This window comes from Aspergillus pseudotamarii, assembly GCF_009193445.1.
Source record: "Aspergillus pseudotamarii strain CBS 117625 unplaced genomic scaffold BDV38scaffold_131, whole genome shotgun sequence".
Lineage (NCBI taxonomy): Eukaryota > Fungi > Ascomycota > Eurotiomycetes > Eurotiales > Aspergillaceae > Aspergillus > Aspergillus pseudotamarii.
The window spans coordinates 22,107-46,884 of NW_022475145.1; the positions used below are offsets into that span (position 1 = coordinate 22,107).

The following is a 24,778-nucleotide window of genomic DNA, read 5'->3' on the forward strand; positions in this document are numbered from 1 at the left end:
AGTGCGATGTATCATACTTCAAAGCTCAAATAGAATCGTCTCCCTCATGCGAATTAGGTACATTTTAAAGGTGCAATTAACTACCATGTTGAATCAATTGCGATATAAGGCACGTAGACGGACAGTCATCCATTCACTGCCTAGGTTTTTCAAAATCACTTGTCCTAGGTACTACAGCCCTGGTATAATATCGATTAGGCATTATAAAGAACTAAACAGATTTAAATTCGAAATCCATGCTCCTTGCGACTAAGGATCTCTCGTGCATCATATAATCTCTATCCCATACAGCAGATACATTGTCATGAACAATCTATCTATATATATCCAGCCCACTGCAGAATCACCATACCCACAAACAAAAGCAAGATTGAAGTCTTCATCGTCTCCAACTCATCTCGATGGCGGTTCATCCAACCGTCCATCTGCGCCCGCCATACACTCTTGTGGTTATCTCTCAATGCAGAATGAAGGCCCGGAAGTCCGTCCAGACTACTAGAGTTGCACTCTTGCTGATATGCACGCATCCGGCCTGCACTCACCGTTTTACCAGCCCAGTAGCCCATAGTCTCACGGTCTTTGAGATATGGTTTCACTTCGTCGGTCTCAGGGTCATGAGTCAAAGCGAGCTGTGGCACCCCGTACCCACACGATGTCTGGACCTGCACTCTGTCAGTATACAAGACATGAAGTATACAACAATAGATGCAAAAGCGGGAAAGCTATAGCTGGAAAATCACGAACCTTGAAAACATCCATATGGATAATAGCACGGGCGCCTGTGACATGCTTTCCTCCCATGCGCTCCAAATATTGAGGAAACTCGGGGTCGCTCCATTCAATAACGGAACCAGTACAGAAAAGTCGCAGAATACGCGGTGACTTGTCGAAAGAGCAGAACATCACAGTAATACGACCATTTTCTCGCAAATGGCTGATTGTCTCATTGCCAGAGCCCGTCGCATCTACGTAAGCTGCTTCATTGGGACCCAAAATTGCGAAAGAAGCGTCTGGGAGGCCTTTCGGGGACAGGTTCACGTGGCGACCACGCAGAGGCGCCGAAGCCACGAAGAAGACGCTCTGGCGTAAAGCCCAGTCGCGGATGTCATCCGAAATGGATTCGTAGTATTGAACCATTGATAGTGAATGAAAAAGGGCAATTAGTGTCAATGTCGGTGAGAGATGACGAGGGTGTTGTTATCCTCGTCCATACCGCCAAATATGAATAATAAGCGGGGGGGGGTTCGGAGATCATGTCTAACTCCGATCAAGCGGTATGGTGACTTTTGTTACTCATGTAAGCCCGATAGCGCGATACAGACATGATCCTTGTAGTTTAGTATGGCAAATGGATCTAAAAGAAAGAGAAGAGTGAGATCTCCCAATTAACAACACTCTCGACCGATACAACCTGCTACTAATCTATACTACTATGTAGTAACACACTCTGGGGTTTCCTGCTCCCGTGACCCACATCGGATCGGATCTGCTATCCACATGTGATATCATGAACTAAGCCCCAACAAGCAAGAGTTGAGCAACTCCAAGCTGCACAACTCATGGAGTTTCAAATCAGATACATCAACTGAGGTGGTTATCCACTAATTATAACCTTGCATTATTTCGCCGCCCTTAATTCAACAGATTAATACAGTGACCCAATGAACCCCGCATCTCCGAACCGACAACCGAAGGACCTCCTCGGCCATTACATAGTTTGGTTGATCGACAAGAAGATTCACTAGTGGGAAGAAAGTAGACCACTTGGTGACCTTAAAAAGTATTCCGGTCCCCATCAATTGTATTTCAGCTGGGAAAGTTCTTCACGTCTTGTTCGCGTAGTAGATAGATACTTCCCTCAGAGATATCATGAGTTCTCGTCCAGTTCGCATTGCAGGTCGGTGGCAATATCTAAGCTAATCCCCTTCTCAAAAGAGACGATATTGACTGAGCCACCTACAGGTGCTTCGGGCTCTACGTCCGACCGTCGACATGCCATCGCTGAGTTCGCTCGTAACTATCCTCGAGACCCCGTCGACGTCATCATCGCCGACTTCATGAGCGAGGCGAACATGGTCACCGGGGCAGCACGACGGATAGATCAAGATAAAGCCCAGGGGGGTGCTGGTAACAACATCTCGGCAATCCCAACGAGTGCACCGGGGTACGAGCTTGCATTTCTTTTGGCACTAGAGCCGGCCCTAGAGAATTTGGCCAAACATGGTATCAAAGTGGCGGTCAACGCAGGAAATGCAGACACGGAGGGGCTATATAAAGTGGTAACAAATATGGTCAAGGCCAAGGGCTTAAATCTAAAGGTAAATCCTTTGTTAGAATACTCTACACATGCCATGTATTGATCATTTGATATACTCCAGGTGGCTTGGGTCTCAGGTGACGAGGTTTTCTCAACAGTGAAAGCAGCTTTATCCACTGGTAAATCAACCTTCAAAAACGTCTATACAGGAGAGACCCTTTCCGACTGGAATTTCGAGCCTATATATGCCCAGTGCTACCTCGGAGGCCTGGGAATTGCCGCGGCCTTGGCTGAAGGGGCCGATATTGTTCTGTGCGGACGAGTGTCCGATGCATCTCCTGTTATTGGAGCTGCGTACTGGTACCATGGGTGGAACCGCAGCGATCTCGACCAGCTAGCCAATGCATTTGTTGCTGGACATCTAATCGAATGTAGCAACTACGTATGCGGAGGCAATTTCACCGGTTTCAAGACACTGGAGAAAATCGGCGCTGAAGGCTGGCGTAATATCGGTTATCCTATTGCAGAGATTTCAGCAGATGGGAAAGTGGTCATCACAATGCAATCGTCTGCTCCCGGCGGCGCTGTTACCGTTGACACCTGTTCCTCCCAACTTTTATACGAAATTCAGGGCCCTTGGTACTTCAACTCCGACGTTACTGCCGTGCTCACGGATATCCACTTCGAACAAGTTGGTACCAACCGCGTGGCCGTGCACGGCGTTCGATCTGCACCGCCTCCACCAACGACCAAAGTCGGCATCACAGCCCGTGGCGGTTTCCAAGCAGAGGCTTCATGGTTTCTGGTTGGGCTGGACATTGATGCGAAGGCACGGATGCTGGAGGACCAGATTCGCCACCTTCTCGCCCCATACTCATCCAAATACACAGCTCTCGAATTCTCTACATTGGGTTCAGCGCCAGATGACCCTCGAGACCAAAACAGCGCTACCGTCACCTTTCGAATTATTGCCCAGGCTCGTGAAGCTGAACATATAGCCCCCAATAACTTTCTTCGCCATATCACCGACAATATCATGCAAGGCTATCCCGGCGCGACTTTCCACCTCGATGCACGGCAGGGTTTCCCAAAGCCAATATATGAATACTATGTCAGTCTTCTGCCCCAAGCAGATGTGAAGCATCGTGTCCACCTCCCGTGGAAGAATCAAGTGTTGGACATCCCTCCACCGCCCACGACTCAGGAGTTCCCGCCTCGTCAACCCTCACAGGAGATCACTGAGCCCCCTGCCAACCGCGATCTAGACTTCGGACCAACAACCCGAGGCCCTCTAGGATGGATTGTCCATGCTCGATCGGGTGACAAGGGACCTGACGCAAACTGTGGGTTCTGGGTTCGCCACAGCGATGAATACCTTTGGCTGCGCTCGCTGCTCTCCATTCCAAAGGCGGAGGAGCTTCTAGGAGAGGAATACCGGTCGAACCCTCAGCTACAGATCGAGCGGTTCGAACTTCCAAACCTCCGTGGTGTACACTTCTTGTTCAGAAACCTCCTTGGCCGGGGCGTTAGCGCGACAACTACAGTCGACTTCCTAGGGAAGAATGTCGCCGAGTATCTGCGGGCCAAATGGGTGGATCTTCCTGTTAAGTTCTTGAATCGTGGCAAGTTGTAGTTGTCCGTCGCTATATGCAGGGATGGCTTTCTTCGTCTCTAAAGCTAGGTATATAAACGCAGAAGGTCATCCTGCGAATAATCTAGGGAAGACGCTTTTCTTGACTGAGTTTTCATCACATTGATTGGAATTGTCCCATATTGTACATAAAACGCCATGAATGCGAAAATGAGTCATAATCTGCTAAGAATACCGTGAAAAAGGAAAGACATACATTCTCCTCCTTCGGGCCTGCTGACGAGGAAGTCTATCTCCTTCTGGAGGCTGGCGCAGACTCGAAGGCATCGCTGTCGTCATCAATTTCCTCGCTCAACACACTCGTAGCTCGAGTCTTCCGACTCGGTCTCGTTGACCTCGAGGAGGTCTGGCTCCCGCGAGCACTTATTTGGGAACCGGTAAAATCTAACGTCATCTGTGTCTGTTTGCCTCGTGTCGTTGCAGACCTACGCGTAGCGGTTCCTCCTATAGTATTCGACGACGGCGCCGGGGATGGCGCGGTCCGTCCTCGACGTTGGGTGCTGGCCGTCGAGGGCGCTGCTTTGCGGCTTCGGGTTGAAGGTTGCTTAACAAATAGAGATTGGGAATCATCATCATCGACGTCGGAGAGGGCTTGAGCTGCGGGAGGGTCTTCGTCATCGTCATCATCGTCCAGCATGATAACATCCCGTTCCTCATCCTCTTCGTCCGATATGGCTTTCTTCCGTCCTCTAGTAGTTTTAGTGGGTGCCGTTTTCTTGGGTGCTGTTGATGTGGTCTTCGCGGTGGTGGTCACTTTGCGAGTAGTTGTAGTAGCTGCCGTTCTACCTCCACGACCTCGGCCCCGACCACGAGTAGACGTTGCTTTCGTGGTAGTAGGTCCTGTGCCATCCTCTGCAGCATCCTCTTCATTAGGGTCACCCTCGTTGTCTGAATGTATAAGTGCCCCGGGTTGGTCTTCCCAGACGCCGTCAAATTCGGTGTCCCAGCCATCTGGTTTAGGCTTAAATCGCTTCTTCCCTCGCGACCTCATCTTGATCCCTCGAGAGAACATGTCTTCCATCTGGTTTCGGTACTTATCCATTGCCTGCTGCAGCGAGCTTTGTGCCTCTTCTTCGTCGTCCATGATATCGTTGTCACGATCCAGGGCCATGAGGTGTTTGATTTGACTTTCTAGTGATTCATTCACAAACATCTCCATAGCGTGTTTGTCGTCTTTGTCGATGAATTGGGCCACGGCATCCCCAAATGAATTCTGTGGAAGAATACTCAACGATTGGGCGGAGAGAAATTCGCGCACCAACTGCTCAACCTTCACCGTGTCTAGCGTCGAGAGCTGGGAGACTGCCGTTGCATCGACGTCATCATCTTTCTTGCGGGTAGCTGCGTTCTTTTTCTTCCGGTAGAACTGTACAACATCATTCACATTTGCGACCTTGCCTACGAAACGATTGGAGAACCGCTGAGGGTTCTCGCAATCGTAGCTGCCTCCGTCAGGTGTGGAGATCTCCACGCGCAGTCTCACTAGTGGCAAGGGCACCTCTTCCTCCTCGTCTTCTTCAACATCTTCCTGCATCGCCAACCATTCAGCCTTCGCTTGTTCAATGAGCTCCTCAACGATTGTCATTAGAAAACGGGTGACTTCGGTCCGGTTGTTTTCCTTCCGAGCCAGCTTTTGGGCCCCCTTTTCCTCGGAGAGGACGATTTCTTTCATGACAAACGGTCGCACAGTCTTCAGTGGGATCGGCTCGCATTTGAAGTCGCGTCCGGTGATACTGACGATAGCCACTTGTTTTGTTACTGCCTCTCCGGGGACAAGCGATGTTGCCACAGAGGACCCGGGCTGCATGACGTGAAACTTAGTCTCAGGGTTCATTTTAGGATTAATCAAGCACTCGTGTTCGTGGCCCCAAATAACAAGGTCGAGAAACTCCGGGAGGAAGTTCTCGGGGAGATATCCAGTCTCCGTATAAGCATGGTGATTCTGGTGGACACATATCAAGTTGAACCAGTCCTCTTTCTGGATCGAAGGCTGGTAGAACTTGACCTTCCCGTCGCGAAATGTACGGAATAATCGTTCATCTCGGACGTTACTCATACCATATAGTGCTAATTTGGTCCGGCCCTTTTGAAGCAGGACGGGTTTCACCTGAATGTTATCGGACTCAGGCGTCCGTCCATAATAGTTGAGTAGTCCGGAAACCTGGAGTATATCCAAGGCCGCTAAATGACCCTCACCGGAGGGGTCATCATGGTTGCCATGGATAGAGAAAACAGGAATGGCCACGTTGATGTCGAGATCTTCGTAATTCACATGGTTGAATGCCCCTTGGAAGTTTTCACTGGCGTCACTGAGCATTTCCAGCTCACAGGGCTTATCGCCCAGGCAGTTCATCCTGATCGAGCGCATTACTTGGTACATAGATTTTCGGGAAGGCTTGTTCTCGTGAAAGAGATCGCCTGCGAGGAGCACCATGTCGACGTCACGCTCACGAGCGAGACACATCACCTCATGGAAACTCTTCCAACTGTCATCGCCCCTGATCGGGTCTCGTTCATTGTACCCGACATGGTTGTCGGTTGCAACCAGGATGCGGATTGTTTCCGGGTCTGCTCTTGTTACTAGATAGTACAAGATGAATAGAAGAGAATTGTCGACTTACCACCAAGGTCAGGCATTATAAGAAGTCACTCCAGTCCGCATGAAGTGAAAGTGTCGAGGAAGGTGGGTATTGTGATGCGGACGGGCCACTATAAATGGTGATTCCGTCAGGCTGTAATGGGTGGGTGTTTGTTGCCTGGAAAAACAAGCCGTTGGATAGGTCCAATAACAGGGGATTATCCACGGTGTTTATGCAGGATGTGATGCATGCTTAATTAATCCACAGTACGGAGTAGATTTGGTAGAAATACCATCAAATTGAAGACATTTGGGGTAATATTACTAACAATTGATATCCAATCCGATTTGCCTCTGCGGCGCGTCTTCACGTGAGAGAAACGCGAAAACACTGTGACGAATCACAGGGCTGGCCCGTGACACATACCCCCTCCGAAATCCGAACGTCGATTCTCCATCAGTCCCTCTTTTTATTACCTTGACTACTTCTTAAAACTCCCTTTCATCATATCTATCTCTGTTTCCCGCTTTCAGACTGTATAGATTTATTTCCCTTATCGTTCGCATTCTCTACCGCATAGAGCGTCATTCTCGCGCCATCATCTCTTCTCCTCCCCCGTCCTTGTATTGCCCGACTGACCCAGAATCTGGCCTGGTTCAGTCGCCTCCGTTGCTCCCGTTAACCCCGCGAAACCTTTTTATGCAATCCGAGCCTGCTGCAGTTTCTGAGCGCACTTCTCCTACAGATTCGCCTCCCAGAGAGTCTTTCCACAACACCCAGCATGGACATGTTCTCGATGGCGATCATCAAGTCTCTAGTCCTCCCCATGAGGCCGGAGACGTTGAAGGCGTCTCTGACTCACCTCGTCCGTCACCCTTGAACCAGGCGAAGACTGATGATTCAGCCCCCGCATCGCCGGTTCTCGACCGTGTTAGTCAGTACGAAAATGCGATGGCACAGTCGCCTTGGAGACAAACAGATCTGAGCTTTAGAGTAACACCCTCGTCTACTCAGTCGCATCTGTCGCTAGACGCATTCCCAAATGGTATGTCGCCGTGGATAATCCTCCTCGGACAATCACCTGTCTAACGCTATGGATTGGCAGAGGTTTTAACGCACATCCTCTCGCACTTGCCACCGCCGGCTCTGTCATCTATGGCATTGGTGTCGCGCCGGTTTCATACTCTCGTCACAACTCCCCATGCCTGGAGAATAGCATTTTCGCGCTACTTTCCTGGGCCTTATGTCGCAGAAAATGGCACTAGCCTGTCTGAGGCTAACGCACCCGAGAGGGTCACCTCAGATAAGCGCTTCTTTTCCCGTCTCACTGCGTTGGCATCATGGAGATCTGAGTATATTCTACGGACCCGCTTGCTGAGGTCACTTGCCCGAGGCAAGCCGGCGCAATTCGACCCTGCCAAAAAGTCGGGTACAGTTCGTTCCGTGAATATGCGCAATGGCAGCGCAGTTGTCACGTACACTTCCCAGCTTTTGTACCCTGTCAGTCATCTCGCTGCATCCTTTGGGACCGAGGTGACCAAGAAGCAGCCTCTTTTCATCCATGGGGCGTCAGAGCAGGGAATCGCATCGGCCAGCGATCCTTCCTCGGTCAAGGTTGGGACATGGGGCTTGTCGGATCACCAGCTGTTCCGCCATTTCGCGGATCTATTCACTGGTGAAGCCGAGTACGGTCTTGGCTCTGGAAACATGGTCGGCCTCCCGAATCGCATGGACGTTAGTCAACCTTACGGAATGATATACGGCGAGGGATGCCCTCAGGGACGCAGCTATTTCATTTCAACTATGGAGCAACGCGGGCGATTCTTGGGCCTCACTGAATCCATCTCACAGCCGCAGTTGGGCATTCCGTCTCTCAACCTGATCACGAATGCGGTCACCGCTGTATGGATCGCCAAATCCTCCAATATCCTGAAAATGACTGGAGGATTGGTCGCAATGATGTCGGGTACCTCTTCTGGAGTTCTTACGGCCTACGCACTCGGCCCTCATCCCACGTATGAACAGCGATTCGAAAGAGGCCAGGTGACTGCCAGATGGGTTCTCTGTCCGGGAGTCCCCATCATTGCGATTGCAGTCGACAACGATTATTCTGCCAAGCGTCACGCCTGTCGACGCATCTGGGCAACCGTTCTTAATGCCTTAGGTGAAGTTTTCTACCTTTCAGACATCCCGCGCCAGCCTGAACTCCCATCGGCTAAGATGAGCCCTGAGCAAATTGATACTCTGGCGTGGAAGACTGGCAGGAGTGTCCGTTGGGAGCTTCTGGAGTTGAGTCGCCGCACGGCTAGGCCTGACCCCTACAGTCGGGAGCCTGTTGACGGCAGCTATAGCCCGAGGTCGTCGTCGGATTCGATGAAGCTTGATGAGAATCAGCTTGCTGCCGAGACCAAGGAGATTGAGCAGTTCATGTCATTTAAGCCGAAACATTTCCGAAAGGTTTGTGAGGACTGGGACATGAGACGCGAAATGCAAGTCGACTTCGCTGGCGATGATAGCCACGGAGCCGGTGAGTCCGTTATTGTCATTGCTCGTGGTGTAGGAGAAGATGAGAAAGCCTCGATTCGCAGATACACCAGAAAATTGACGAAGGTCGAAATGCCACCGTCGCATTTTGGGACGTATCAAGTTGGCGAAAGCATGGCCTCGTCCCTATTCGGTGGGCCTGTTGGATCTCCGTCTCTATCTTCAGCCGTCAATACACCAAGCGTGCCACCTTCGCGAGCCTCTAGTCGCATCGGTGAAATAATTTGCTCCGCCGCAAATACGGAATGGCGTATCTCGGATTTTGTCTTCGGCGATCACAAGTCAATTGAAATCACAACCAGCGCATTGGACGTTTCGACATATGCTGTACTGACTCCTGATGAGGATCCTCTCCATGGGATGTCCGGAAGCTCGGCACTATCCTCCGGTATATCGTCGCCAATGCCACACATGAAGCAGTCGTCAAATTCGGAAATTCCCGGCCAACGTGGGCGCTACATGGCTGTTGGAACGGCTACCGGAGGGGTCTTTGTCTGGGATATACGCGCTCCTACGGCGAAGAACTCGGATATTATCAACTCCGTCAATCCGATCCGCATCATCCAGACAGACTCTCCTCAAGTGTCCTGTGTCGCTCTTACCTCGCTATACGTCGTGCACGGCGGCAATGACGGTCTTGTGCAGGCTTGGGACCCGCTTGCATCTTCTACTCGGCCTATCCGAACCATCAATTCGCGCTTTTCTTCCCGCGCACGTCGTCGACTAGTGCAGGCGGAGGCTTCCATTCACGGAGTTGGGAATAATTTCTATGCCAGTGGGGCCATGTGCCTAGACCCCGATCCTACGGTCTTAAGGGGAATGGTTGCCCTCGGATCCCACTTGCGCTACTGGTCCTACAGCTCCGGCGCTGCTGATCAGTATAAGACGAGCAAACGCCGATTCCGCCGCGGCCGTCGGGGCAGCAATTCTACGCCCGAGGGTCAACGCTTCAACAGCAGCGGTCGAGGAGCTCTCCAGGACTTCATCGAGGATGAACAGGCGGAGATGAAACGACAAGAAAAAGCCGACCGCAAGGAAAAGGCACACCTCAGCAATCGATTTGGTATCGATCTGCTGGGACCCGATGTGGACGAAGAGCAGCTTCTCGCCTATGCGCAACTCCTGAGTGAGGAGGCATTCGCTAGTGAGGCGCAAAAACGGGGCGATGTTGTGCCTAGCTCCATGGCTAGCTCCACCTCTAGCGACACTATCGGGCGGAACGATAGTTCGGTCGCTGCGGACGAATTTTCATCCTCCTCGTCTCCATATGAGCAGCCTGTTGATGACGATCTTGCCCCTGACATCGCTGAAGCGATTCGCTTGAGTCTTCTCGACGAAGGCCCTGGGTCGTTTGAACAGTACCCTGACATTCCCATCAAGTACGCCAAGGAATCTCAATCTAGCTCTCACAGTTTCTCACCGTCAGAGGCCGTCGCTGAGAGCAGTCGCCAACAAGAGATGGATGATCTGGAGCTTGCCATCCAACTCAGTCTTGCCGAGAGCCAGCCACAGGAGCAAACAGACGAGTTTCCATCACTCTCGCCGTGGGGCGAATCCGACAAGGGGAAGGGGAAGGGTCGAGCTTTGTAATTCATTACATTGTACATTTGCTTTCGATTGATTTATTTATTGTATCTATTTGATTTCGGTTATGCTCTATCATACCTTTTAATATACAGTTCAGGATCTACGTATAGAATGCAGGGCCTGTAAAAATAAATTCGGAGATTGGCTACCGTTGCAACTGTAAGCCAATCTATAACTCCTATCTTTTGACGCTACTACTGAAGATCATCCTATCCTTGACATGACTCTATACACATTCGACAGTATAAAACAATTACGAACTACCCCCATCCCTCACAATCCCAACAACAACCCCCACCATCTCCTCAACATTCGTCAAAAAAACGCTATGACAAGTCTCAAACCCCAAAACCCTAACCTCAACTCCCTCCCCCCGAACCCCCTCAAGCATCATCTCCTGAAACGCCCCCGGCACAGCATAGTCCCTCTCCGTCCTAACATACGTAACAGGACACCGTCGCCACCCATCCCCACTCGTCTTCTCCCTAAGCACACCCACCGGAAACCTAACCAACCCCTTCACACACCTCTCCACAGTCTCCTTCTCCAGACCCCCATAAAACCACAACCCGGGATCCCGGGGCAGGGTCAACCCGAACTCATCATCGTCCATGTATTGGGCCCATAGGTGTTCGTCCACCCCGGCTTTGTCCATAATGGTTTGGATGGAGGACCCGGGCGGGAGCATGTAGGCGCTGAGGTAGAGGAGGTGGATTATTCCCGCTCCTTTGGGTTTCTGGTTCCCTTGGGTGGGAGTTTCGGGGGAGGTGGTGGCGGTGGTGGTGGTGATGGGGTATAGGAAGTCTTGGGCTGCGTCGGTGCCGACGCAACCGCCGTAGGAGTGCATGATTAACAGGATTTGTTTTCCGGCTGTGATGAGGGAATGGAGGGTTTGGCGGATTAGGGTGACGTCGTCGGCGAAGGTTGCTGTTGGGGGGGACGTGCCACTGCAGGTGGGTAGGTGTGGACAGTGGACTTCGAAGCCTGCGTTCGTCAGGGCTGTTGTGTAGGGTTCGTAGTGGGCGGGCGTGTGCCAGGCGCCATGGATGAGGAGGATTGTTGGTTTGGGGGACATTTTGGTTTTGTGGGTATTTTATGGTTGGTTTAGGATATCTAGTTTAGTTTGGAGATATATCCTTTGGATTCCTTGGGGGAAGTTTGTATGGGAGGTATGTAGGGATTTATATACCTGTTGCCCAACCCAGTTATATTAGTGCTGGCGGTCCTCAGATCATAGTACATAGTACTAGATAAGGTTAGCTTTCATCTGTGGGGCAATTCACGCTCTCTATGTGGTCGGTTCGTGTAAATGGAATAAGTGGATCATGTTCCCTTCGTATGAAGCTTTCTACAAATTAAACTTATAAAGAAACCGTGCTACCGATGGGAAGTGAAAAGACTCCATTCTAAATAACATCTCCAGTAGGTCAATTGTCCCAGTATCCCAGAACTGGTATCATAAACTTGCTGACCATCCCAGAGTCATCTCGGTCACGAAGGAAAACAATACATGAAGTTTATTTAACGCACGCAATATGAAAATACAACACAACGAAGTCGATTGATTACAGCACGGAGACCGCGGCCACAGCGGCACCGACCACCAGACCCATGAAGGAAGCGGTCATCTTGCCGGCTGCGTTGTCCTGGGTGTTGTCACTGCTGGAGCCGGAGCCGGAGCCGGAGCCGGAGCTTCCAGAGGTGCTGTTACCGGGGGTGTTGGACTCGCCGCTGGAAAGGGCCTTCAGCTGGACGCCGGTGACCTCCTTGCCGGTGTGGTCGTAGATCTTCTGAGAGACGGCGGTGGTCGAGACATCGACCAGCTTACCGGTGTTGGCCTTGGACAGACCGTTGTCGATCATGTCCTGGACCTTGGAGGGGCGGGAGGGCAGGTCGAACTTGCTCAGGAAGGTGCCGTTCTTGATCAGGTCGGAGCTGCACTTGGGAGCCTTGGCGGAAGTCTGGGTCGAGTTAGAGGCCTGGATGCGGTCCATGTCGAGCTTAGCGTACTGCTTCTGCAGGTTCTCATAGTCGACGAGCAAAGTGACAGTGTCGCTGTCGTTGATCTTGACGAGACCGTAGTTGTTGGCCTCCTGGGTGTACTCGTAGACCAGACCACCAGAGAAGGCCTGGGTCATCTCCTCACCGTAGATGGCCTGCACCTCGGTGAAGACACGAGGCGTCACTTCGTTGCAGCCGTACTCAGAGAAGAAGACGGGTATGGAGGCGTCCTTGAAGTCCTCGGTCAAGATGTCGTAACCGGCCTTCTTGTAGGACGAGTCACCGCACCACGAGTAGGAGTTGAGACCGAAGAAGTCGGACTGGGAGCTCGGCTCATCCGAGTCCTCGCACATGAAGTAGTTCACAGTATCCATCAACCAGGGACGGATGTCAGCGGCGGAGTAACCAACAGGGATGGAGCGGTCGACGTTCTTCTTGATGTAGTCCTTCATGTCACGCTGGACGGCACGGATGTAAGCGGCAACCTCCTTGACACTCTGCTCGTTGATCACCTCGTTCCCGGCGAAGAAACCGAGGGTGTTGGGGTAATTCTTGAAGGCCTCAATGACACCGAAGACCTGTTCGTAGTAGACGGCGTTGTAGCTGCTCTTGGGGGCGGTACGGTCAATGTAGCTGCCGTACAGAGGGGAGTTGACATCCAGGATCATGTAGATGCCGGCAGCGTTAAAAATGGAGGCACAGTCGTCATGGTTGAGGCTGGGCGACAAGTTGTAGACACGGATGGTGTTCACACCCAAGCGCTGCATGAGAGCGGCATCACGCAAGCATGCATCCTTGTCGCTGAGAGGGTCCTTGTCCTTCTTGAAGCCAGAAGAGCCGCCGGGTTGGTAACTGTAGATAAAATCCGATGATCAACACCACCGCTTTCCCCACGAGGCAATGCGATCGAATATCATTGAGATCAAGGCGATCATAGAGCGTGAACAGAATTAAGAGAATAGAACAGAAACATACTCGACACCCAGGATCTGGAAACGATCACCGGTCTTGCTGTTGATAAAGTCCTTGCCCTTCACCTCGATAGTGGTGACAGCATTCGCAGTGGTCGCAAGAGCGCAAAGCGCAGCGAAAAGACGAGTGTACATCTATAGGGATATTCGGCAGTTTAGTCAGCCAACATTCCTTTTCGGGTAATCTGTGGATCTATATCGATAGATCGAAAAGAGAACCGACCGAAGGCATTTTTTATATATATCTCTCTCTCTCTCTCGCTGAAGAAAAAACTAGTACAAAGAATCAAAGGAACGGACGGAGGGGCTTCCACAGGAAGTTCCAAAGCAAAGGATATTTATGTATGACAAGAGAATGAATGACGAGCGCAAAAGGCGCACAACGATTAGAACAAACCCCGAGAGGGAAGTAGCGAGTGTGGGCGGAACGAAAAGAGGACAGCGACGATGAATGAATGGAAGGAGGGAGAGAGAAAGAATCGCGAAAGACCCGGCAGAAGGCTTTTTGAATGAAAGAAAGGGACTGAGTAAGAGCGAACCCTTGGCCCCCTCCGAACCAACTGATGCCCAGCAATTTAGTTTCATTAAAGGGTATACTCCAGCACTATGAGACTCCACTCCCGGCTAGTACTTCACTAGAACCAATCTCCTTTACCGACAAGTCCCTTGGCGTTGAGGGTCTTGAATGTTGAAACTGGGTAATATTGATTTTTCTTTTTATTTTTTTTTTTTTCAATTTAGCTCATTCCAAGGCAGGCAATATCGGTAGATAGACGAGGTGAAACCGTTCCAGGTCCATACTTACTAGGATCATAATAGTCTTCGATATGATTCATGGATAGGTTTGTAGATCACCGAATCAGGAATAAAATCATTTTGCATCTCAATCCACGTTGAATTGCTCACTGTTGATACACTACTGCCTCTCTAGAATACAGTCCCAAATGTTACCCGTCAGGAGAAGCACCTGGGGAGAAGGAATAATTGGCGCCTGTAACCCAAGAATTGTCCATGTCCCAAGAAACCCCCAAGACTGGTGAAAAAGGGGGTGAATAACCGAAGGAGAAAAATGAGAAACAAAAAGTCATGGCGCCGAGAAATACCAAGAGAGTCCGCCACGCCGGCGGCCAAGACATGGGCAATGATGCAAATATACAGGGAACAAAAGAAAAAAAGGTAACAAATAATAAGCGGAGAGGGAGAGCGTGCGACATCGCAAGGCGAAAATGTTGAAAAGAATCGATCCTCACAGAGATCGATCGGTCTTTTCGACTCAATTAGTAGCGCAAAAGCAAGAGAGAAAAAGGGTCCGGACCACGGCCCAGCGTGACCCGACGACCTGAGAAAGCCAGATCACAGGCCAAGCAAAGTTCTTATTTTATACGTAAAAGGGTTGGATGATTGACAATGCCGAGGGCGCGAGTCCGGATCCAATGAATGCGTCACGTCTGTTCTTTTACTCAACACCATGGCTGGATTCAGCACTGCCACCTTCGCCAGTGAATGTGCCCAACTTCAAAGCCGCATCCATAGCAACCATCTCGGCCAGAATTTCCAGGACTTCCTTAGGGACAGTCTTGTCATATATGGAGATCAGGTCCTTAGGTTGAGGGTAAACCTTAAGGGCCTTGTAGAAGCACAGGGCGGCTTCAACCTTGTCTGAACCTAGGTTTGTATGTGAATCGCCGCTACTTTCAACTGGGATTTCTTCTATTCTTTGGGGGAAGGAAAGGCGGATGGCGTCACCGCAGCAGAAACATACCTTCAGCGCAGAGAGACTCTCCCCGGGCAACTTGGCCCATGAAATAAGCCTCCTTCTCTTCAAGGTCGGTCGGGAAACCCTCATCCTGAGCCTGCTGGACAGACTTCTTGATGGATTCCCGTTCCTGGGCTCCTTGAGCCTCGACTTCCTCCTTCACAGCTCTCGCCAGACGACGGTTGTTTCTCTTCAACGATTTGCGGAACTCGGGGTCGGTCTGTCTCTTGTGGTCAAAGTAAATGGCATAAGCTATATCCGGAAGAAGAAAATAGATTGATTAGTTTGCTTTTCGCGACTGGTTGATATTGATGTGATGTTCTTACCCAACAGGCCGGTAAGAACCGTGCCGGCCGAAGCAGCAACCAAAGTTGACGTCCTCATGGTGTCACGGGAGATAGTGTGTAATTATTTATTAAAGAAGGATAAAAGAAAGCACAGAGGTAGAATAAGTCCAGTGCCTCAGGCGAGTCCGACCGAACCGGGGGAAGGGATGTTTATTTGGTCTATGGGGACGAGACTGGGGAAGTGACGCTTTTCATGTTCTGACAATTTTGAAGGTGGAGGATCATTGTTCTTCCGCCTCGGGGTTTCTGTCCCGCTCGGGGGGGGAATTCAAGCAAGCTCCCCATCCAATACCCTCCACGTCGTCAATCCTCTTCCTCATGACTCTGAACCGTTCCCTCCGGGCTTCGTGATCGAGACAATATGGAAAGCCGCGGATTAACCCTCCGCAGCAAATCCCGCCGTCCCCGGCCCCAGATCAGTGCGCCGAAACCGATATCCGCGCCTCTCCCTCCTGGTAGTAAAGCCGTCGACCCGAGGACCGCTACGTCAACCTCCACTTCACGCGAACGCGCTCCTCAAAAAGATGCGACCTCCGATTTAGTGAAGAGGAGATATTCCACCCGGTTCAATCAAGCTCCCGATCTTGACTCCGCAAACGCACCACCGGTGCCCGGGGTGCCTACAGTTCCGTCTCAGTATACGGCGCTAAGTCCACCTCAGTCGACCAGCAGACGCCCTTCGACAGAATCCTCGGGACCACCACAAGTAGATCTAAATGCTTTGCGGGACCCTAGCCTACCGGTAGATAGATGTAAGTTTTATGGCCATGAATTTTCCGTGAGGATATAGTCTTGCTAACCCTGTATGCACCGTGCCTATCAGATGTCGCCAACCTTCTTGCCAATGCAACCGAGGAAGAGATCGAAGAGTACCAGAGAAGCCTAAAAAAGGTTAAGAATAGGACATCCACCGACCTCCAGCAAAATGTCTATCAGAATCGCACGCAATTCATCAAGATCAGTAAAGAAGCGGAGAAACTCAAGGGAGAGATGCGCACTCTCCGCACTCTCATGGCAGAGCTCACAACGGCTTTGGGACAAACAGCGACCGTTGGAAACAATCAAAACCCCATGTCTCCGACATTAGACGAGCGCATAACCAAGCGAAACAATCGCAGTTCCGTTGCCAATCTGGAGAGCATGTGGAATGTTCAGCTGCAAACCCTGTGGAAGACCGTCGAAGGATCGCAGAAGTTCCTACCGGTGGTACCAGGTCGGCACATCGTGTTGGAGACGGGAAACTGGGTCGAGCTGGACTCTGCGACTTGGAAGCCCCGGCGACCGGTTCACATCGTGCTTCTCAACGACCACCTGCTTGTGGCGGCTAAAAAGCGAAAACGTGTGGATCAGAGCAACCCGAAGCACCAGGGCCCGGTACCTACCAAGCTCGTAGCGGAAGAGTGCTGGCCCCTGGAAGATGTCGACATGATTGACCTGGGTGCCAATCTTGGCCCGGGGGTCTCCCGTGAAGAAGCGGAGGACCGTGGTATCATGAACGCCGTGAGTGTCCGCGTGGGCTCCAAACCGTTCACCTATCGCCACGATAAGCGAAATGGCTCCGCTAAGATCGACCTTCTCGCGACATTCCGGAAAACCGTGGAAGACCTTCGCCGGACGCTGCGTTCCGAAACGGAAACCACAAGCAAGAACGAGTCATTCGGGTATCTGGGAGTAAGACAGTCATCATACTCCATGGTGAAACCGGATTTCAGCGCCTTGGAAACGCAACGTGAAGCACCCGAAGTCCGTATCGATGTAGACGGAAAGCAGCAAAACCTACGATGGGTCGAGGGCCAGGTAGACGAACTGGACATCGATATCGCGCTTCAGCGCTTCGAAGAAGCCGTCTCGAACATCGAGCGGCTGCGGAAACTCGCCAAAGGCCTAAAAGGCAACTCGATCGCGCAGGACGTGATCAATTCTAAAGTGGACGAGCGAGCCGCCAAATTGGCAGGGGTCCTGTCGCGATCCTTAGTCGACACGCCCTCGTTTCTAAACGCCACTAAGACCAAGGTCTCCTGCCTGACCCGCTTGGGCTTTGAAAATCAAGCCCGGGAGACCTATTTGAAATGCCGATCCGACGTGATCACTAAACGAATCAGGCAAGTTCCATCCTTCTCAAACGAGGAGCCAAAGCACAGTAACTAACATTCCAAAACAGAGCCTGCGTCTTCGAAGGCGACCTCCCTCTATATATCTTCCAAATCTCCTACGTCTACTTCACCCTCATCAAAAACACCGTCAGCATCTACCAACAATGCTTCCCAGCCATCATGACCAGCGCCTGCATCAAATGGGCGAAACACCACCTAGACGGATTCAACGCCCTCCTCACACGCCAGCTAAGCAGCGTCCAGCGCGGCACGAGCGTCTGGAAGAAGTGCATTGGCATCGTGCACGAACATGCCGACCTACTCACGGAAGTCGGGATTGACTTCACCGACCTCGTAGCCAAGGGACTGGAATCGGATGAGGGAGAGAAAGTCGTAAAGCCGACGATGACTCGCTCGGAGGCGCTGATCTCGGGATTGGCGGATGCGGCGAAGGCTTGATTGCCATTTCTCGCTGGCTTGCTTGGAATGCATGCATGTATGATGATAGTGGCTTGTTTGAACTATATATCCTTCCTGTTCTTTAAAATAGTTTCTGTTTCTGAGTGAGCGTCGTTGATCGAATGCTACTGTTGTTGGATATGATCTGATGTCAGGCTAGAGTAATCGCCAATTGGTGTTCTGGGTTGAACAGGATTCGCTTTTGTCTTATTCACCACTATATATATATATACACTACCCGGGCTCACAACCAAGACCTTCACTTCTCATAGTGGACAATCTAAACTTTATCCAATAGAATACATCTCGTAAACCTTGTTATCCTGATTTACACTCTCCTCATCCTCACCCAACTGCTTCCCACGCCTCGACCGCATGGCCCCCCGGGCCATGAACTCCGAAGGCGGCAACCACGCATGATCCCAAGTAGTCGGCTCATTCAACGTCCTTCCATACTTCAGTTGCCCGAAGCGGAAATCCAGCGGCTCGGAACCCTCTACGTTCTCCGAGGGCAACCGCATGTAGTAGCGCACGCTGTCGGGGATTTCCTCCCGGTTGTGGCTGATCATGATGAGGGCCTGGTCGTCGGACAGGCCCTGGTGGCGGATGTCCGACTCATCGGTGTTGTAGCCGCGCAGCCAGTCTTCCTTGGTGTCAGAGCGGCGGGTGGCCGAGGAGGCGCGGTTGCGGGAGTATTCGCCGGCTTCGAGGAAGTGGATGCATTTGTCGCGCATGGAGGCGGGCATGCCGGAGAAGGCTTCGTCGAGGATGACGATGTCCGGCTTGTGGACGAGCGCGCGGATGAAGAGAACGACGCGTTGTTGGGCGGTGTTGAGTTGGCCAAAGAGGGTGGAGTCGGCGTACTCGACGTCGAACTCGATTGGGGAGAAGATGGGGCTGGCGCCTCGGGCGAAGGCGATCCTGGGGAAATGTGCTCTGGTTTCAACCGGCACTCTCGGGGGTTTCTCGTTGGTGGTGACGGCAGCGTCGGGATCGAGCTCGGCCTTGAAGTAGCGCAGCACAGCGCTCACGTCCAGGTCGCGGTCGTGATCTAGCTTGGGTTTCGAGAGGAAGGTTTCGGCGTAGGCGGATTCCACGGCTTGACGGATCGTGAGTTGCCGCGGGAAGAAGGCGTGGATTTCTGGTGAGGAGTGGCCGAGGCGGGACTGGAGTTCGAAGATGGAGATGCCTGGTTGCCCTGGCTCGGGCAGGCGAGAACGGCCGAAGAGCTTGATGGGCAAGGCGTATGCTTGAGGGTGGTCTGAGGTGATCAGGGAGAGAAGTGTAGTTTTGCCGGATCCATTGGCTCCCAGGACTGCCCACCGCTGGCCACGGCGGACGGTCCAGTGGAGGCCGTCCTTTTTCTTTCCATTGACTTTTTGTTTCCATCCACCCAGCACGACCTTCTCGCCATATTGCACGCAGACTCCCTCCATTTCGATGACTGGTTCCCCTCCCTTGATGACAGGCAGGGCTAACCCACTAGTCTTTGTTGATAGTAACTGGAGGTCCCAGAGCAGCTGACGGTCCAGATGACCAGCCTCCATGGCGCTCTTTGCCTCACGGAAAATCGCTTTCTCCTCTTCAGTGAGAGACGCAACCTCTCGGCCGCCGTTGACGACCCGTTTCCAAACATTAAACACCGTGTTCGCTTCGGCCCGCTGACCTTGGAATAAAATCCGATTGTTATTTCCTAGGAGGATCAGATGCGTTATCCAGTCAGGGATCGTATCCTGCGGTCGTAAGGCAAGGATTAATCTGGGGTCCGATTTGGCTGCTAGGCGCTGGAGAAGGCTAGAGATGCTTCTCGTGGTAGCGGGGTCCAGGCCCACTAGAAGTTGTTAGCAATATAATTGAACTCGAGCCGGTGGGAGATTTACTCACTAAAAGGTTCATCCAATAGCAGCAGCTCCGGCTTTCTGAGTAGTGCCTTTGCGATCCGCGCACGTCGTGTCTGACCATTGCTTAGGTTTGCGACGGGCATGTCCAGGAGCTCTCCCAGTCGCAGATCGGCGATGACCTGATTGAGTAGCCGTTCATCTCGAATCTTTCCACCTTCCTCTCCTTCTAGGGGGTTCAAGGAAGTTTGACCCTTCAGGTATTGAAGCACCGACCAGTCCGTCTCTTCCCGGAGACTCTCATAGCGAGCACTCAAGTAGGCCCCGCGGGTACCACCAATGGCTCCCGATCCTTCACCGCTAAACCCGATATATTGCACTGCGTTTCCAACGAACCGTAACCGAGGATCCTTCTTTGCAATCTCGTCTGTGAGGAGGTAGGGATAGGAGCGAGCCGTCGGGGGGAGACAAACATACTGGCCGCGGAGAACATCGAGCATTTGTGTTCGTCCCGAAGTACCGATCACGGCCCAGTTTTGCAGCGATTGATCTCCATTGTTTTCGGCCGATGTTGCCTGGTCGGCGGGCAGAACGAAATTCAGGTTCGGAAAAAGAGGCGGGTTCTGGTTGTTGGCGGCATCGTCTGGACTAGGATAGTTCTGATAAAAGGTTCCGTCTTGGATGCGAATCAGTGGCGGTGTCAATGACGACACTGCGCGAGTCGTGCGCAGCAGACTTGTCGGTCGCCAGAGTAACCTCGTCCGCAATGCAGGTCCTCTTAACATGATGATTCCCGCTCTGTGTCTCCTCCCATACAGACCGATTGGCGATTATTTGTATCTCCAAATGCTGCCCCAGGATTCTCGGAGTTGAAGACAAACTCCGATGGTCACGTGCCATGGCATGGTCGGTGGCAGTGACGCAATGCAATCGAATACCCTTTTAAAGATCAAGACGTAAGGAGTAAGCGAATCCTTATTCCTTTCGGGTGTTTCATTTGACAACGCTGTACCTCGTATCCGTAATAGGTATCTCGATAGAGGCAGTATTGTCCGGAGTAGTCCCTCGGCTCCGATTGGAGTATATTTGCCTTTGACCAAGGTCGTCGGCCGGGATTGCCGTATTGGGAAGTGAAATTGGATATCCATCTGTATAGTAGGGCATGTCGACGGTGTCCAGTTACACCAGAAATAGCAGAGTCTGGCTGGTGACCAGAAGATCAGATGCATTCAAGGTATCCATGAGAGGCTGAAAGAGGTGGTTGATCTAGAATCTCCCGCTTTCGGAAGTTTGTACTTTTCAGATGGTCCGCTGGATCCTGGCAAGAAGCGGTTTTTGGACGAAAACATTTACATCCGGCCCCATTGCGGACCTCGGTATTGGAACTGTAATCTGGGGGAACGGAGATACTATGATATTGTGAGACCGAATCATGCGCCTTGTATGCTGCTTCAAAAACTTGTGGTCATTCGACAAAGTTGCGTACAACAAATAGGGTCCTATCGACTTCTCTGACGGCTTTATCGATGTCGGTCTATTAAGGGTATCAGGGGTTTTGTTCTTATCTTAAGTCCGACGGCGCGATAACGATCGGCAACGTCGTTCCCCGCATGAATGCCGAAAGCTGACCTCATGTTATGATTGCATTCCAATTGATCTTCACTTGACCATACTTTTCACTGAACGTTTTGAAGCATCGCTGAAGACCCTACCTCTTCCTACGTGCCCTGTTCTGCCCTGTAAAGCCAAGATGGCTGTCGTAAATGAACCAAGCAACGCGTATTTATACAAGTCGGACCTCCGCTCTCGGCCCCTCCACCCCCCATCTCAATCACATCGAATCTAACAACTCTCTGCGCAGTGTCAACCCGCAAACGCAATCCCCCGAGTTATCATCCATTCCATCCCTCCCACTTTTTCTCGCAGCCAAGAATCATGCGCAAACATATCCCGGAAAGATTGCCGTCATCGACACAACCAAGAACCAACAGTTCACCTTCGGCCAACTCCTCGCCGACACTGCAGCACTAAAGAAGCAGATCCTCGAGCAATTGAAGCTGACAGACACCGGGGACTTAGAAGAAAGGCGCATAGCCTTCCTCACGCCGAACGGATACGATTATGTGGTTACACAATGGGCCATTTGGGCAGCGGGCGGAGTCACCGTGCCACTCTGTATGCGTCGCAAACCCTCTGGCTGAAACACTAGCTAACAGCTAATTTATAACATAAGGCACAACGCACCCAGTGAAAGAATTACTCTACACAATCGGCGACTCGGACCCGTCGCTGGCCATCCTGCATCCGAGCTTCGCACACTTCAAAACACCCCTGCGGGAGGGGACAAAGAGTGCTATCCCGTTCATGGATCTAGATCCATTTACGCAGAGTGTCGCGCCGACAGCTTTCAAATTACCTCCGTTTAGCTCGCAATGTCCGTTGGATAGGCGCGCATTGATGATCTATACATCGGGTACGACCTCTAGTCCGAAGGGCTGTGTTACAACGCATAAGAATATCACGTTTCAAGCGGAGTGTCTAGTTAAGGCATGGAAATATGCACCCTCGGATCACCTCATTCATGTCTTACCGCTCCATCATGTGCATGGGATTATTAATGGCTTGACGGCTAGTTTCCTAAGCGGTGTTACCGTTGAAATGCACCCGAAGTTCGATCCCCAAGTCATCTGGTCCCGCTGGCAGGATCAGGGTTCCTCGACCATGTTCATGGCTGTGCCGACTATCTATTCTCGCCTGGTCGACTATTTCGAGACTCACATCCGTGGTACAGAGCAAGAATCCGTGGCGCGGGACGGAGCTCGCGCTCTACGCCTTGTCGTTAGCGGTTCCGCCGCGCTTCCCACACCTATCAAGGCGAAGTTTGCCGAGATCACTGGTCAGACACTCCTCGAGCGCTACGGGATGACTGAGATTGGCATGGCGATTAGCTGCGGACTGGAGGTCGAGAAGCGCATCGACGGGAGTGTCGGGTGGCCGCTTCCCGGCGTACAGGTACGCCTCACCGAGAAAGAAACCGGACAGGTCGTTGAAGCGGTGGATGAAGATGGTCAGATTGAGATCAAGGGAGACAACGTCTTCCTAGAGTACTGGCGTCGACCCGAGGCCACGGCCAAGGAATTCACCACAGATGGGTGGTTCAAGACGGGGGACGTCGCCAGACGGGATGCCGCCGGCGCATACTTTATCCAGGGACGGGCATCCGTCGATTTGATCAAGTCCGGCGGGTACAAGATCTCCGCGCTGGAGGTGGAGCGGAAGATGCTGGGACTAGACGCTATCCAGGAAGTAGCAGTAGTGGGGCTCGCAGATGAGGAATGGGGACAGCGGGTGGCTGCTGTGGTCAAGCAACGCCCTGGAGTACGTCCATCCCACATACTTACCATATGCCGTTCGAAACCTTTGCCTTGCTAACCAACCGGCCAGACCGAACCCCTCGAGCTCCAGAACCTCCGCACACAGCTCAAGCAAGAAATGGCGCCCTACAAGATCCCCACGGTACTCAAGATCGTCGAGAACATCGAACGCAACGCAATGGGCAAGGTGAACAAGAAAACCATCGTCCAGAAATACTGGCCCTTGGTCTAACAAACAGGGGTATATACACGTCAAATCACAAATCCATACAAGTAAAAAAAAAACCCACCAACCCCACAGAAATTAAACATTATCAAACCGTCCTCCCCCCTCCAACCCCATCATAACAGAAGAAAAGGGCGGCTAACTAATTCAACAAATCCACGACCATGTTATACACCCGCATCATCTGGTCCCAGCCCTCCGTCCCCTCCTGAGCAATCTTATCCCAACCATGTCCCACCCCGGCCACCCGCTCCACAACGACCTTGTGCAAAAACTCCCCATTCCCCCCCTTCTTCAACAACCCGCCCAACTCCTCCAACTCTGGCGCCAACAAATCCCTTGCCGCAGAAACCAACAACACCCTCTCCACCCTCCAGCCACCAGAATCACCAACCGCCCTCCGAATTGGTGAAATCCTTACATCTCCACCCCGCCCTTCCACCCCGCCACTCAAATAAGCCACCGTACAAAACCGCACAAACCACCCAGGCAAAGTCCATCCCCCAACCTCCGGCGCCCGTCTCTCCCCAAAAGGCCTCGTAGCATCCACAACCGGATAAAACGCCACCAGCACCCTAAACGGCCCTGCCTGGTTCGCCGCCAAACTCGTCGCCAAATTCCCCCCCGCAGAGAACCCGCTCAGCCCCACGCGACTCCCATCATACATCTCCGGCCGCGCCCGCACATACGCCAACACGTCTTCTGCATCGTTCAGGGCAGCCGGAAAGGGGTGTTCGGGGGCCATGCGATATCGCACGTCGAAGACCGTGTAGGGCGTGTGGCGGGCGATGTGGGTGCAGTAGGTATTGTCGGAGCCGTGGCCTTGGATGACGAAGCCGCTGCCGCAGAAGTTGAGGAGGATGGGGAGGGGGCCCTTGGTGGGATTTGCGGTTGGGTTTGGGGGGCTGTAGACATGAACTTTGATGGTTCTTTGGGGGTCGCGGGACGGGATGTGGAGGGTGGTTGTTGGGGTTGGGGTTATGCGAGGGGCCAGGGTATAGGCTAGGGTGCGGAGGAGGAGGGCGATGGGTTTGAGGAGGAGGTAGTATTTTAGGGTTCTTTTTGGGGGCATGGTTTTTTTTTTTTTTTTTTTTT

General features: G+C 52.1%; 12 protein-coding genes across 12 annotated transcripts; 4 read left to right on the plus strand and 8 right to left on the minus strand.

Moving 5' to 3' along the window:
* Window positions 1-237: 237 nt before the first annotated feature.
* On the minus strand, window positions 238-1,350 carry BDV38DRAFT_265603 (pyridoxamine 5'-phosphate oxidase family protein). Its single transcript, XM_032056372.1, has 2 exons — window positions 745-1,350; window positions 238-662 (listed from the first exon to the last, which is right to left on the minus strand). The coding sequence occupies exons 1-2, from the start codon at window positions 1,135-1,137 to the stop codon at window positions 318-320; spliced, it is 738 nt and encodes a 245-aa protein (XP_031907069.1). The 5' UTR covers window positions 1,138-1,350; the 3' UTR covers window positions 238-317.
* On the plus strand, window positions 1,333-4,014 carry BDV38DRAFT_37050 (acyclic terpene utilization AtuA family protein). The gene is made up of 3 exons (XM_032063240.1): window positions 1,333-1,897; window positions 1,963-2,318; window positions 2,379-4,014. Exons 1-3 carry the CDS (start codon window positions 1,870-1,872, stop codon window positions 3,888-3,890), a joined length of 1,896 nt encoding a protein of 631 aa, XP_031907070.1. The 5' UTR covers window positions 1,333-1,869; the 3' UTR covers window positions 3,891-4,014.
* A 123-nt stretch (window positions 4,015-4,137) lies between these two features.
* On the minus strand, window positions 4,138-6,545 carry BDV38DRAFT_276316 (MRX complex nuclease subunit; the record flags this gene model as incomplete). Its single annotated transcript, XM_032058197.1, has 2 exons — window positions 4,138-6,476; window positions 6,530-6,545. The coding sequence occupies 2 exons, from the start codon at window positions 6,543-6,545 to the stop codon at window positions 4,138-4,140; spliced, it is 2,355 nt and encodes a 784-aa protein (XP_031907071.1).
* A 392-nt stretch (window positions 6,546-6,937) lies between these two features.
* On the plus strand, window positions 6,938-10,970 carry BDV38DRAFT_265606 (F-box and WD domain protein). Its single transcript, XM_032056373.1, has 2 exons — window positions 6,938-7,532; window positions 7,593-10,970. The coding sequence occupies exons 1-2, from the start codon at window positions 7,187-7,189 to the stop codon at window positions 10,619-10,621; spliced, it is 3,375 nt and encodes a 1,124-aa protein (XP_031907072.1). The 5' UTR covers window positions 6,938-7,186; the 3' UTR covers window positions 10,622-10,970.
* On the minus strand, window positions 10,730-11,938 carry BDV38DRAFT_290892 (alpha/beta hydrolase). The gene has a single exon (XM_032061595.1). The coding sequence runs from the start codon at window positions 11,691-11,693 to the stop codon at window positions 10,872-10,874; it is 822 nt and encodes a 273-aa protein (XP_031907073.1). The 5' UTR covers window positions 11,694-11,938; the 3' UTR covers window positions 10,730-10,871.
* On the minus strand, window positions 11,939-13,931 carry gel2 (1,3-beta-glucanosyltransferase gel2). Its single transcript, XM_032063241.1, has 3 exons — window positions 13,814-13,931; window positions 13,595-13,725; window positions 11,939-13,471 (listed from the first exon to the last, which is right to left on the minus strand). The coding sequence occupies exons 1-3, from the start codon at window positions 13,820-13,822 to the stop codon at window positions 12,184-12,186; spliced, it is 1,428 nt and encodes a 475-aa protein (XP_031907074.1). The 5' UTR covers window positions 13,823-13,931; the 3' UTR covers window positions 11,939-12,183.
* A 471-nt stretch (window positions 13,932-14,402) lies between these two features.
* Window positions 14,403-14,925, minus strand: BDV38DRAFT_37106 (uncharacterized protein). Its single transcript, XM_032063242.1, has one exon. The coding sequence runs from the start codon at window positions 14,802-14,804 to the stop codon at window positions 14,538-14,540; it is 267 nt and encodes an 88-aa protein (XP_031907075.1). The 5' UTR covers window positions 14,805-14,925; the 3' UTR covers window positions 14,403-14,537.
* A 121-nt stretch (window positions 14,926-15,046) lies between these two features.
* On the minus strand, window positions 15,047-15,730 carry BDV38DRAFT_276320 (TOM complex receptor protein TOM20; the record flags this gene model as incomplete). The annotated part of the gene is made up of 3 exons (XM_032058198.1): window positions 15,047-15,255; window positions 15,353-15,598; window positions 15,673-15,730. The coding sequence occupies 3 exons, from the start codon at window positions 15,728-15,730 to the stop codon at window positions 15,047-15,049; spliced, it is 513 nt and encodes a 170-aa protein (XP_031907076.1).
* Window positions 15,731-15,860: 130 nt separating this feature from the next.
* BDV38DRAFT_37121 (exocyst subunit EXO84) lies at window positions 15,861-18,389 on the plus strand. The gene is made up of 3 exons (XM_032063243.1): window positions 15,861-16,445; window positions 16,517-17,795; window positions 17,855-18,389. Exons 1-3 carry the CDS (start codon window positions 16,055-16,057, stop codon window positions 18,243-18,245), a joined length of 2,061 nt encoding a protein of 686 aa, XP_031907077.1. The 5' UTR covers window positions 15,861-16,054; the 3' UTR covers window positions 18,246-18,389.
* Window positions 18,390-18,424: 35 nt separating this feature from the next.
* On the minus strand, window positions 18,425-20,937 carry BDV38DRAFT_265615 (putative ABC transporter). The gene is made up of 2 exons (XM_032056374.1): window positions 20,130-20,937; window positions 18,425-20,076 (listed from the first exon to the last, which is right to left on the minus strand). Exons 1-2 carry the CDS (start codon window positions 20,866-20,868, stop codon window positions 18,533-18,535), a joined length of 2,283 nt encoding a protein of 760 aa, XP_031907078.1. The 5' UTR covers window positions 20,869-20,937; the 3' UTR covers window positions 18,425-18,532.
* Window positions 20,938-21,833: 896 nt separating this feature from the next.
* Window positions 21,834-23,689, plus strand: BDV38DRAFT_289113 (acyl-CoA synthetase; the record flags this gene model as incomplete). Its single annotated transcript, XM_032061184.1, has 4 exons — window positions 21,834-21,862; window positions 21,945-22,258; window positions 22,317-23,461; window positions 23,528-23,689. 4 exons carry the CDS (start codon window positions 21,834-21,836, stop codon window positions 23,687-23,689), a joined length of 1,650 nt encoding a protein of 549 aa, XP_031907079.1.
* A 22-nt stretch (window positions 23,690-23,711) lies between these two features.
* On the minus strand, window positions 23,712-24,755 carry BDV38DRAFT_290898 (Alpha/Beta hydrolase protein; the record flags this gene model as incomplete). Its single annotated transcript, XM_032061596.1, has 1 exon — window positions 23,712-24,755. One exon carries the CDS (start codon window positions 24,753-24,755, stop codon window positions 23,826-23,828), a length of 930 nt encoding a protein of 309 aa, XP_031907080.1. The 3' UTR covers window positions 23,712-23,825.
* Between the last annotated feature and the right edge of the window lie 23 nt (window positions 24,756-24,778).